The sequence below is a fragment of the Manis javanica genome, chromosome 16 (genome assembly GCF_040802235.1).
Source record: "Manis javanica isolate MJ-LG chromosome 16, MJ_LKY, whole genome shotgun sequence".
NCBI lineage: Eukaryota > Metazoa > Chordata > Mammalia > Pholidota > Manidae > Manis > Manis javanica.
Window position 1 is genome coordinate 31,967,843 of NC_133171.1, and position 13,777 is coordinate 31,981,619.

General features: G+C 37.4%; 1 protein-coding gene across 1 annotated transcript in view; it reads left to right on the plus strand.

Annotated features, from left to right (window-relative positions):
- Positions 1 to 13,777, plus strand: part of LOC140846714 (uncharacterized) — a 37,944-nt gene that overhangs the window by 9,997 nt on the left and 14,170 nt on the right. The window contains exon 4 of the mRNA XM_073224290.1: positions 13,362 to 13,418. Within this exon, the coding sequence (XP_073080391.1) occupies positions 13,362 to 13,418 (57 nt within the window). The remainder of the gene's footprint in view (positions 1 to 13,361; positions 13,419 to 13,777) is intronic.

The following is a 13,777-nucleotide window of genomic DNA, read 5'->3' on the forward strand; positions in this document are numbered from 1 at the left end:
AATGCTTTTTCAGCATCTATGGAGATGATCATGTGGTTTTTGTCCTTTTTGTTGATGTGATGGATGATGTTGATGGATTTTCTAATGTTGTACCATCCTTGCATCCCTGGGATGAATGCCACTTGGTCATGGTGTATGATCCTCTTGATGTATTTTTGAATTCGGTTTGCTAATATTTTGTTGAGTATTTTTGCATCTACATTCATCAGGGATATTGGTCTGTAGTTTTCTTTTTTGGTGGGGTCTTTGCCTGGTTTTGGTATTAGGGTGATGTTGGCATCATAGAATGAGTTTGGGAGTATTCCCTCCTCTTCTATTTTTTGGAAAACTTTAAGGAGAATGGGTAATATGTCTTCTCTGTATGTCTGATAAAATTCCGAGGTAAATCCATCTGGCCCGGGGGTTTTGTTCTTGGGTAGTCTTTTGATTACTGCTTCAATTTCGTTGCTGGTAATTGGTCTTTTTAGATTTTCTGTTTCTTTCTGGGTCAGTCTTGGAAGGTTGTATTTTTCTAGGAAGTTGTCCATTTCTCCTAGGTTTTCCAGCTTGTTAGCATATAGGTTTTCATAGTATTCTCTAATAATTCTTTGTATTTCTGTGGGGTCTGTCATGATTTTTCCTTTCTCGTTTCTGATTCTGTTGATGTGTGTTGACTCTCTTTTTCTCTTAATAATTCTGGCTAGAGGCTTATCTATTTTGTTTATTTTCTTGAAGAACCAGCTCTTGGTTTCATTGATTTTTGCTATTGTTTTGTTTTTCTCAATTTTATTTATTTCTTCTCTGATCTTTATTATGTCCCTCCGTCTGCTGACCTTAGGCCTCATTTGTTCTTCTTTTTCCAATTTTGATAATTGTGACATTAGACTATTCATTTGGGATTGTTCTTCATTTTTTAAATATGCCTGGATTGCTATATACTTTCCTCTTAAGACTGCTTTCGCTGCGTCCCACAGAAGTTGGGGCTTTGTGTTGTTGTTGTCATTTGTTTCCATATATTGCTGGATCTCCATTTTAATTTGGTCGTTGATCCATTGATTATTTAGGAGCATGTTGTTAAGCCTCCATGTGTTTGTGAGCCTTTTTTGCTTTCTTTGTACAATTTATTTCTAGTTTTATACCTTTGTGGTCTGAAAAGTTGATTGGTAGGATTTCAATCTTTTGGAATTTACTGAGGCTCTTTTTGTGGCCTAGTATGTGGTCTATTCTGGAGAATGTTCCATGTGCACTTGAGAAGAATGTGTATCCTGTTGCTTTTGGATGTAGAGTTCTGTAGATATCTATTAGGTCTATCTGTTCTAGTGTGTTGTTCAGTGCCTCTGTGTCCTTACTTATTTTCTGTCTGGTGAATCTGTCCTTCAGAGTGAGTGGTGTCTTAAAGTCTCCCAAAATGAATGCATTGCATTCTATTTCCTCCTTTAAATCTGTTATATTTGTTTCAAATATATTGGTGCTCCTGTATTGGGTGCATATATATTTATAATGGTTATATCCTCTTGTTGGACTGAGCCCTTTATTATTATGTAATGTCTTTCTTAATCTCTTGTTACTTTCTTTATTTTGAAGTCTACTTTGTCTGATACTAGTATTGGAACACCTGCTTTTTTCTCTCTGTTGTTTGCATGAAATATATTTTTCCATCCCTTGACTTTTAATCTGTGCATGTCTGTGGGTTTGAGGTGAGTGTCTTGTAAGCAGCATATAGATGGGTCTTGCTTTTTTATCCATTGTATTACTCTTTGTCTTTTGATTGGTGCATTCAGTCCATTTACATTTAAGGTGATTATTGAGAGATATGTACTTATTGCCATTGCAGGCTTTAGATTCGTGGTTACCAAAGGTTCAAAGTTAGCTTCTTTACCACCTTACTGTCTGACTTAACTCGCTTATTGAGCTGTTATAAACACAGTCTGATGATTATTTCTTTCCCTTCTTTTTCCTCCTCCTCCATTCTTCATATGTTGGGTGTTTTGTTCTGCTCTCTTTAGGAGTGCTCCCATCTAGAGCAGTCCCTGTAGGATGCCCTGTAGAGGTGGTTTGTGGGAGGCAAATTCCCTCAACTTTTGCTTGTCTGGGAATTGTTTAATCCCTCCTTCATATTTAAATGATAATCGTGCTGGATACAGTATCCTTGGTTCAAGGCCCTTCTGTTTCATTGCATTAAATATATCATGCCATTCTCTTCTGCCCTGTAAGGTTTCTGTTGAGAAGTCTGATGATAGCCTGATGGGTTTTCCTTTGTAGGTGACCTTTTGTTCTCTCTGGCTGCCTTTAATACTCTGTCCTTGTCCTTGATCTTTACCATTTTAATTATTATGTGTCTTGGTGTTGTCCTCTTTGGGTCCCGTCTCTCGGGAGTTCTCTGTGCCTCTGTAGTCTGGGAAACTATTTCCTCCCCCAGTTTGGGGAAGTTCTCAGCAATTATTTCTTCAAAGAACTTTCTATCCCTTTTTCTCTCTCTTCTTCCTCTGGTACCCCTATAATGCGGATATTGTTCCTTTTGGATTGGTCACACAGTTCTCTTAATATTGTTTCATACTTGGAGATTCTCTTATCTCTCTCTGTGTCAGCCTCTATGTGTTCCTGTTCTCTGGTTTCTATTCCATCAATGGCCTCTTGCATGTTATCCATTCTGCTTATAAATCCTTCCAGAGTTTGTTTCACTTCTGTAATCTCCCTCCGGATGTCTGTAATCTCCCTACTTACGTCTGTAATCTCCCTCCAGACTGTGTCCCTTAGCTCTTGCATATTTCTCTACAGCTCTGTCAGCATGTTTATGATTTCTTTTTTGAATTCTTTTTCAGGGAAACTGGTTAGGTCTGCCTCTGCAGATCCTTTCTCAGGTGTTGTTTGGACTGTCTTGGACTGGACTAAATTTTTTCGCCTTTTCATGATGATAGTAGTGGCTGTAGGCAGGTTGTGGATGTGTCAGCTGGGAGAAGAAAGTCCTTTCCTGCTTGCTGGATGCCTTGCCCTTCTCCGCTGCCTGTGATGGTTACCCGCACTCCTGGAGCAGCCACCGGGTTAGACCCCTAAGCTGCTGTGGGCGGGGTCTCCATCAGAGCAACACGGAGCCCTGCGGGGATTCGCATGCATGCCAGGTGCGTTCCTCCATGCTAGCAGCAGCCCTGCTGGGCAGCTGTGTGGCAGTAGTGGCCTTTGGGTCTGGCCTGGGTGGCTGTGCGTTGGGGTGTGATTCCGGTCCGCTGCTGGGAGAGCGCCTGCTTGCTCTGGCTCCGCTGCAGGTGCGCGTGTGGGGCTCTTCCATGCAGGCCTCTGCCGGGGTCCTCTGGCTTCAATGCTGCGGGTGCATGTGAGCCGTGCCCGGTCTGTTCAGTTGCGCCATTGTGGGCTAGCACAAGCCTCTCCTGCAGCGCATGGATTTGCTCCCGGTCCCTTCCGGCGCTTCCATCCCCGGCATGTGCTGCCACTCTCCTGCTACTGGGCTGTGTGTCAGGATCCACGCCAGTTGGAGGAATGACCTGCAGGCTGCTTAGTGCCGTGAGGGATTTCAGAGCTGCACTGCCTCCCCGGGGTTTAGGGCGCCTAAGTTTCCCCGGTATTCCCAGAGGCTGGCTATGTGTGCCGGGACAACTTCGTCCAGCTATGAGGTCCCTGTCTCATTAAGACTTGCAGAAAGCACTTGCTTTTCTTTTGTCTCAGGGGCGCCAGTTGTGGGGACCTGCCCACAGGTTTTGCTTTTCTGTTTCTCTAATATCCAGCACCCCGTGCACCTTGTGTCTGCGTTCTGGTGCCGATTTCTAGAGCTGGTTGTCTAGCAATCCTGGGCTTTCACTCCCTCCCTGTTCTGACTCCTTTCTTCCCGCTGGGTTTTGGGGTGGGGGAGCATTCGGGTCCCGACTGGCCGCGGCTTGTATCTTACTCCCTTCATGTGATGTTGCGTTCTCAGAGATGTAGATGTATCCTGGCTGTTGTACTGCATCCACTGGTGTCTCTTTTAGGAATAGTTGTATTTATTATATTTTCATAAATATATATGTTTGGGGAGGAGCTTTCCTCTGAAATACTCATGCTGCCATCTTCCTGTGATCCCTACTAGTATCTTTTTTATAGATGAGGAACATGAGATTAAATTTACTTGCTTTAACTGCACACCTGCTTTATAAATGCTTTATAATTTGTATGCACTCACTTAAATGTTCCTGTGTTCTAAAGGAGTGTCAGGGAGATGGGTATGGAAGGGTGTTAGGTGAATCTTAGGCCAACAGTAGCATGAATCATAAAAGTCAGGAGAGAGTGTACTTAGGGCAGTCAGAGACACCAGTTGGTCTGAAGGAAGTAGCTATTGCACAGCCTACAGTTGATTGTTGGCATGGAGGAAAGCAGGCCTGATTTTCCAGTTTTTCAAAACAGGTTGTAAATCCAGATTTTTATGTAAATTACCTTGACTTAAGTGTTGTCAGTTGATTTCCTTTTTATACCTTTTTATTGTGAAATATAATATCTATATAAAGGTACATCAAGCAGGTAATAGTAATGAATTATCATAAAGTAAACACCCATGTAAACACCATCTAGGGCAAGGAATAGAATATTGCCAGCTTCTCAGAAGCTTCCCATGACCCTTGCCTCTTCGTAATAACAGAGGCAGCCACTGGCCTGATACAAGATTCATATGTTGTGACCTTCCTGATAAGACTTTTCCTTCCTTCAGGCAGCCACTATTCTGACTTCATGATTTTAAGACTCTGTTGCTGCATAAGAAATCATTCAGCCGTTTAGTGTTCTGATTATGGATATACCACAGTTTTTTTTATTTACTTTTTTTAATTCTATTTTTTATTCTACTTTTGATGGACATTTGTGTTATTCCCCAATTTTGGCTATTAAGAATAATGTTTCCATGAACACTTGTACACATCTCTTGTTGAACATGTGCACGTCCTTCTCTAGGGTATGTCTTTAGGGATGAAATTGCTGCTGGATTTTTAGTGTATATTCAATTTTAGTAGATACTGTCTTTTTCAAGTAGGTTTTACCATTTTACACTTTTCATCATCAGTGAATAAGAGTTTCTGTGTCTGTATTTTCACCAGTACTTGGTGAAATACTTGACATTACATCAATACTTGGTATTTCACCAGTAATTGGTATTATCAGACACTTTAGTTTTAGCCCTTCTGGTGGGTCTTTAGTACAATCTCACTCTAATTTTAACTTACATCTCTTTGGCTAGATGAAGTTGAGCAACTTTTCAATTTTATGGTCTGTTGACATCCTTTGCCTGCTTTACTTTGGGATTATCTTTTTCTTATCAATTTTCTTCATACTTTCTGGATAAAAAGCCAGTTGATTGTATGTGTTATAGATATATTTACTAACCTTGTGGTTCTTTCTTAATGGTCTTCTCATGAATAGAAGTTCTTCATTTGAATGTGGTCTGAGTGTAGTGACACAGAGAAAGGCTAGCATGGGAAGGGAGTTTCAGGAGGGACCTGTCAGCAGGCCAGAGCCTGCATAGAGAGGTCAAGTAAAATAAGGACTGGAAAGTTATCATTGAATGACCTTGTTGTTGTCACTTTATGAGTTTAGACTCTGGCGTATGAATCTTAGGTCTACCACTAAGCTGTTTTGTCATCTGTAAAATGCAGACGATGATAACAGTACCCAGCTCAGGGTGGTTGTGCACTTAACGCAATGCCAGCTATTATGTTAAATTATATATTTTTTAGAACACTGTAAGTGAAGCCCATCATAAATATCAGAGAAGAGGCATATAGGAATTAGTGTTCTGTGTGTGAACATGCTTGCATGTATAAATATGTATGTATGTATGTATTTGAAACTGGACAGAGGTTGACCTGTAGGTTATGAGTTCCAGCCCCATAAGATGTGCTGTGGTTTCAGAGAAGATCCTTGAGCTCCTGAGATGCTTTTGAAAATTTTATTACAACAGTGTTAAGAGATGCAGATTTTAGTGTGATGGGTTAGAGAATGATGTTATTTCATTTGCATTTCTCTGTGAGTTTGAACATTTTTTCCCCCAAATATCAGAGGGCCATTTTAATTTTTTTTGTGTGTGAGGTATCTTTTTCCCATTTTTCGATTGGATTTTTTTTGTCCTTTTTCTCTGCAATTTTTCATTTCTTTACATACTAGCGTATTGGCTTTCTGGTGTATCTTGCAAATATTTTCTCCTAAGTTGTCAGTTATCTTAAGACTTTGTTTATGGTATTTTGTATATGTTTGCTTTCTGGTTATGCAAACATTTTTTGTGTACTCAAATTTATTTTGTATTTTGAGTTATGGTTAGAAAGCTTTTCCCTCTACCAACAATAAAAAAAAATTCACTTGTATGGTTTTGTTTGTTTGTTTGTTTTACACTTATATCCCTAATGCACTTGGAGTTTATTTTTGAGTGTGGTAAGATACAGATATAATTTTGTTTTTCCAAATGACTGTGCAGTTCTAGCACTACTTATTAACAAGTACATCTTTACTTAGTGATTTGATAGTATTTTTCTCACATGCTAATTTTCCATTTACTTGGGGGCCTATTTCTGGATTTTCCATTCAATCCCTGTGGTCTCTTTATGTATGTATGTATGTATATTTGTAGGTAGGTAGGTAGATAGTATGCCTTAACTGATACAGGTTAGTTACCCCCAGGGGAGTTTTCCTTTGCAGTTTTTTTTTTAATTTAACTTGTTACTAAACTCAAATGGAAACATACAGCTACAGCAAGTGTTCTTATGTCTGACTTCTCCCATTCAACATTGAACACATTGTGAGATTCATCCATATTTGGTTTATGTAGTTATGTAGTTTCATGGCTGTATAATATTCTATTGTGTGAATGTTATAGTAGTTTTCCATTTTATTGTTGATGGGCATTTAGATTGTTTTTGGGTTTTGGCTATTGAGAATTAAGCTTTTGTGAACATTCTCACAGTGAATGTATGTGCATGTTTTTGTTGAGTGATTATAGGGTATGCTTATTATTTCCAAAGCAGTTATACCAGTCTACACTCCCATTAGTAGTAAGTCTGGTTAGATTGTTCACTCCATGTGTTCTTTTTCATATTAGGTTATTGTGTGAGTGTGTAGTTGCAGTTCATTGTGCTTTTAATTTGTATTCCCCTGTGGATTAATGACATTGAGCACTTTTTCCCACGTTTACTGGCCATTTCAATATGATGCTCTTTTGTGAAGTATTTCTTCAAGCTCTTAGCCCATCTTTTCTATGATGCTGTCTTTATTGATAGGAATTCTTTATATATTCTGGATATGAATACTGTTTTGGCTAGGTAAGTATTAGTGAGTTAATTAAACCCAGTTTTACTTGAAGATAAGTGATTTTGCTTCTTTATTATATATGGGAAAAGTCATAAGTTTTAATACATAAGTGTCTTGCATTAAACTGGCATATTTACTCCCTTATTTTGAACCTTGATCTACTAGTGCTAAGATTTTCAGCCTCAAGATGCCTGGTCTTGGAACCAAGTGTTAGCTCCCTGATAGTGTGCCTCAGTGAGGCTTAGTTGAAACTCAGCTTGTCCCCTTTTACCTTACACATTTTGTGACTTCGTTAAAATAGTTTTTTTTTATATTCCCTTAGGAATAGTTTTTTTTTTGTATTCATCTTAGAGTTTAAGATGAAATAAAGAGGCTGATTTTAAAGAAACATGGCCTCTTGAGTCTACAGATTTTGCCTTTTATCAACTGCTTTGTTGTGTATGTATTTTTTCATATGTCTTATTTTGAAACTGGAAAGATTTTTTAAGTTTTATTTTGAATTAATGTTAGAATTAGAGAAAAGTTGCAAAGGTAGTAGAGTTTTTGTCCTTCATCCTCCTCCCCTTACATTTTACATGGTCATAGAATAATTATCAAGAATAAGAAATTAACATTGATACAGTAATATTAACTACAGACTATTAGAATTTTGCCAATTTTTCTTTTTTCTGTTTCATAATTACATACTACATTTAGTTGTTACTTCTTTTTGGTCTCTTTGAATCTGTAACTCATCTGTCTTTTGTGACCTTTGTACTTTTGAAGAGAATTGGTTATTTTGTAGAATGCCCCTCAAATTGGTTTGATATTTTCTCATCATTTGAATTAGGCGGTGTACTTTGGCAAGAATACTTTAAAAATCATGTTGTGTCCTTGGTGCAGCATATGGAGGGGTCCCTGAGGCTGATGTCTATTAATGGTAACATTTACCTTGATCACTTGGGTAAGATGGTATTTCTCCACTGTAAAGTTGCTGTATTTTTGTAGTATATGAATGTTTTGGAGTTGATTTGAGCTAGTGCTGATACTGTTCCTTCAAACTTTCACCCAGTAACTGTAGCACCTGTTGGTGAATCTTAGCTGCAGCAGTTTGTAGGATTTGCCTGATGGTAATTGTTTCCCTTTTCCTTTCCACATTTGTTAAGTAAAATTCCTCTGTAAGAAGAGCTTGCTTTCCCATTTGTTTATGTGATTATATCAGTATGGACTCATGGATATCTATTTTATTTTATGGGTTAAAATCCAGTACTATCATTATTGATTCTGTTGCTCAAGTTATTCCAGCTTTGGCCTTTGGAAGTCCCTTCAGGTTGGTTCCTGTGTTCTTTTGACAAGCTCCTGTATTTTTTGAGTAGTTGCTTAATTTCTGGTGCCACATGATATTCCAGGTTCATCTTGATTTTCCCCGTCCTACTCCTGGTACCAACTATTTCTCTAAAGAGCCTTGGTTTGTTTACTTAGAGAATAGTATTTAGAAATTAAGATCTCCATGAGAACAGAGCTATTTCCATTGGATTTTTCTTGCTTCTAGGCTCTCTCGGCACACAGAGCTAAGAAATAGACATTATGTATACTAATCCATGCATATCTATGTTTTTTAAAAATCTGTCTGTACATATGTTTAAAATCATGGGTTTGTACTGATACCTCATCTTCCAGGTTCACATCATAGAGTTCATCTTACCCTTGCTCCTTTTCTTATTTATAACTTTTTTCTCCAATGGTAGAAACACAGCTTTTATCATCTACAGTGCATTTATTTCTTTCTCTGTACACAAAATAATTTCATATTTTTACCCCTGTATCTAGGAGAGAGACTTATGCTATAGGTAGGCTACAGAATTTTTGTGCAATCCTTTTGTGCCTTTGGCTTTACAGCCTCCAGTCAAGGTGCAGTTCCTCAGGTTCTTCTCTGGCCTACTCAGTGTGGTCATGTTACTCATGTGTAATACAGTCAGGTTCTTTTATTACTGTTTGTATTCCATTTTGGACCCCCCACCCCCACCCCACCCCATACACCTTTGTTCGTTTTAATGGTTTATATATATGAGAAGGATATACATCATGAAGCAATACTGTGGGCTGAGAGTCAGAGCTGCACAAAAAATACACTCAGAAATATCACACGTAGTCATCCCTGCTACCCCTTTCCCTTTCCCCATTCTACCTGAAAACAGTTTGAAAGGTCTTTCATACATCTTCACATCATTAGAAAATGTCAACCTAAAAAATAGTTTTATTTTTTGATAACTGGAGAGCATTCAGAGTTCTATAGCTTTCCCTGATGAAACTGTCTCAATGTTTACTGTCCATATAAGGCTAACTTAATTAAGTGGATGTTCTTTCACTTTGATCTAGGACAGTGGCAAATACAGCGGTTTATCCATGAAGTTAACATTTTAAGCAGACCTCCAGCTTTGATTAACCAAAATATTCCCGACCCACTTTAGTCCTCCAACTCTTAATGTTTTCTAATCATAGCCAGCTCATCATTTGTCTCCTAACTTGTCAACCAAGGGGTGGACACTATAAAGTATAAAGTATTAGAAAATTTAACATACTTAGTACATGTTGGATGCTAAATTCACTTTACTTTCTGTTGAGACTGTCATCCTACAGTTGTTGCACTCCTACTTTGATCATTATTGTAATTCTTAAGCTCAGTGAGCTCTTAACGTTGTATTTGAGAGGTTGGTTAAACCCCAGAGTATGTCCCAGACCTCTCCATCTGGCTTTAGGTTTGTCTTTTCTTACTCCCTCTTGGACCTCTCTATTTTGAGAGTTTATATGACAGTCCTTTAGATCAATCCAAATGTATGCTTTCCCCACCTTTTAACATGTACACTAATCTTTTTCTTTGTATCTCATTTGCATAGCAGTGATCACAACTTGAAATTAAATACTTAACTGAAGGTCAAGGAGAGGCAGGGGTCATCTGTTTTTTTCACAAAAATTAAAGTTTTACTTCTCAAGTTTCTGGCTCAACCTCAGTCACAGGTGATCTGGTTTTCTATTTTGGATGGAAAAAAGTTCAAAAAACAAAAACACTTTTTGTAAAGCATAAGAATTCAGAAACAACTGTTGGCAGCTCTGCTCACGGAAGGAGCCCAGCGAGAGCACCAGAGTATTAGTCCTCCCTTTACTGTTTTATGTTCCTGACGAGGGACTGCAGTCATCGAGAAAGAGTGTTAAGCATGCTTTATTAAGATAATTATACTAAATAAACTATTTCAGGTATATAATTATATTTAAGGGTCCAACAGTTTTTAAAATATATGGAAATTTATTGTTTATAATATTTTCCATTTTTATATTTTGTTTTGTGTATTCCCTGGACAGTAATGATTTTTGGTATTAGCTCCCCTGGTTTTCCTGTGTCCTCACTGGCTGCTCCTTCTCAAGTTCCTTTGGTTCTTCCTTTTTTCCCCCTAAAATATTTGTGGTCCACAGGGTTATCTTAATCCTTTGGTAATTGGATATTTTCTCTTGGGTTCAATACTACTTTGTTGATTACTTGTAGATCCTTATCTGCTCTAGATCTCAGTCTTGATCTTTAAACCTATATATCCAACTGCCTACTGCTTATTTCTCTGCTTCGGCATTTTCTCAGGCACCTTAAAGTTAGGGATGTCTAAAACTGAATTTATAATCTTCTTTTTTTTCTGCTTTTTCACTCAGCTGCCCAGTGAGAATGTAACCACCATCTTTAATTCCTCTCCCCTTACTTTCTAACTGGTCTTACCGTCTCAAATCCATCTTTCACATAACAGCTTTCAGAATGAGTTCTGACTGTATCATTTGACTGCCTAGTGTTTTCTCATTGAGTTTAAAGTTCTTCGCATTACATTACAAGGCCTGTTGTGGTCGTACTTTTGCAGCTTCTCTCTTTACCCTTTCCCTATTTCACAATTGTACAACTCAGCCATTCAAAGCCAGATGATGCTTGCCGACGTGCTATTTCTTCTCTGGAAACATCGTTCCCTACTTTTCTTCCTGGTCATCTTTCAAGGTTGAACTCAAACATTGGTTTCTTGGGGATTCAGTCCCAGCAGGCAGAGTTGTCTCCATCCTTTCTGGCACGTCTTACACCCCATTTATGTAGTAGTATACACCTTCTCCTTGTGTCTCTTAGGAAGAAGGCATCCTGCCTATTATTAGTGTCCACAACACTTAGCATATCTGCTAAAATGTTTGTTGAGTGAATTAGTGAATATGAATAGATTGTTTTTAAATTAAGGGTAAAAAGTATAAATTGTAGCTGGCTGTATACCTAGATAATTTTAAGGAATTAGGATTTCCTTCATTTGGGGAACACTTGCTTTATTTGTTCTATTTGGGTTTTGGTCTCATCCCAGTTACAGGTTCATCCTGTCAGTTCTTGTGTCTTCCTGTCTTTTCTCCATTTGATTTGTAATCAGCTCCAAAGGACAGTGAAACTGCCTAGAATTAAGATCTGAAATTTTGGCAGGAAGCCCTTCTGAGTAGTGTCTTTGCCAACTAGAGCTTAGAACAAAGAAACTGAACAAACTCTTGGCAGATTCTGAAATACAGCCTTTTGCTTCTTCAGAAATTGTGATTCTAATCGGTTGATACTGGTATGTAGAACTCAGGATCCAGTAGTCACAAATTGCAGTCACTCTTGATGCCTCTAAGTGTTTCACTATTAATTGAATGTACAGCCTGTTTGGAATTGTAATTTTAATTGGACTACAACTGGAATTATAGTCTTAAGAGAATTTTGGAGCTAGAAAGGACTTTTTACTTGTGATGACTATCCAGTTCCTTAATTGTAGGTGAGGAAAACTAAGTCAGCTACCTAGTTAATGGCAGTTAATGGCTGTGATCACGTTATTTCTAACCTAATTTATTTTCTGTATAACAGTCTCTTTCAAAGTTACTAGGGAATGATAGTGCTGGAATCATGCTTACAGGAGTGACACTTTTTCTTGATCTCCCACAAATCTAAATGCTTTTGAATGAGACTAGAGATTTATCAGAAGATACTTGTCTAAAGTTACACAACTAGGTATTCTGATTTTTTTTAATAAGAAAAATGACAAGTTTTAAAATCATTTCTTTGAATAGGTAATAGATGAGCTTGATAAAACAGTACAACAGGGCTCATAGTGAAAAGTAAGATTCTCTCACCCCACTCCCCAGTTTCCAGTTTTCCAACCCAGAGGCTGCTTGTTTCTTAGGTATTCTTCCAAAGGCAACCTTTCCCAATTTCTGTAAAGTATCAGAACTCTCAGTCATTAATGAACAGTTTTTCTTCATGTAATGCTCATGAAAATAGCGCTTAATAAATTTACTAGTATAAAAAATATTATATATCACATTTAGCGTTCAATTTCTGAGTGATTTGCTGTAAAAAAGAAATCCTCCCCCAAACACACATTTTATTATGATCATTTTCAAATATAGCAAGATAGAATTTTACTTGAATCCTGACAACTAAGATTCTACCATTATATTTGCATTATCACACATCTATGTATTTATTCATATATTCATCCTTCAGTTCATTCAGAACGTCTCATAAAGTCTGCCTGACTACATAAACAATCATGGATAGGATTTTGATGTTCTTGCCTCTGAAGGAGAGTAGAAAGAATGTGGTCTGTGGTTTAAACTAGACTACATTTTTCTGTTTGGGGTTTTTTTTTTTTGAGTGTTAAGAATTGAGTTAAGAAGTATTTGACTTTTCCTTCCTTTGCGCAATGTTAGGAAAGCTTTTAAATGTTACATGTGTTATTATATATTTTAAGATAATCCTATTTCAGTTTTTATTCTTTTTTTCTCTGATGTTAAGTGTAAAGTTGCCCAGTTAGCTTGAATACTGATTTCAGCTGACATGAAATGAATATAGAATAGCATTTGTCGAAATTAAGTTAAAAACAAAGTTCCTGTGTGTAGTTTCCTGTTTCTTACAACAAAAACAAAAGCAAACAAAAAACACTTCCATAATTATTAAGCTCCTTTCAGAGTACCTAATTAATGAGTTTTGGTATTGCAGTGTGCAAAATTTTTTGCTGGGTGTTCTCACTCACTTTATTAAAGACATTTTCTTAAAAAATAAATTATTTGTTTTTCTTTTCCTTTATCAGAATACAGCAATGGAGGAAACAGCTACATGGGAACAGCACATAGTAACACATCACAGGGTAAGTTTCTGTTGCAGTAAATAATCTGTGTTTAACTCAGGATACTGGCAGCTTCTGAGAACAATAGAGGAAAGCCAAATGTCAGGAAGCCAGAAGAAAGGGGGAAACTTTTCTATATTCCTTTGTCTAAAATTAGAGTTGCAATAAATTATTTATTCAGGTCAAAAGTGAACATAATTACTTTTTCACATATCCCTTTGGTAGTTATTCATATATTTTCTTTTTTTATTCCTGACTTAGGGTGTTAGGTGTCTTTAAAATTTTGAGTGATAGGATAAAAGACATTGTAGGTTGGTATAACCAAAAGCTCTCTGAGTATACAAACATGTATCATAGGCTTGAGGTTTAAAACTAAACCA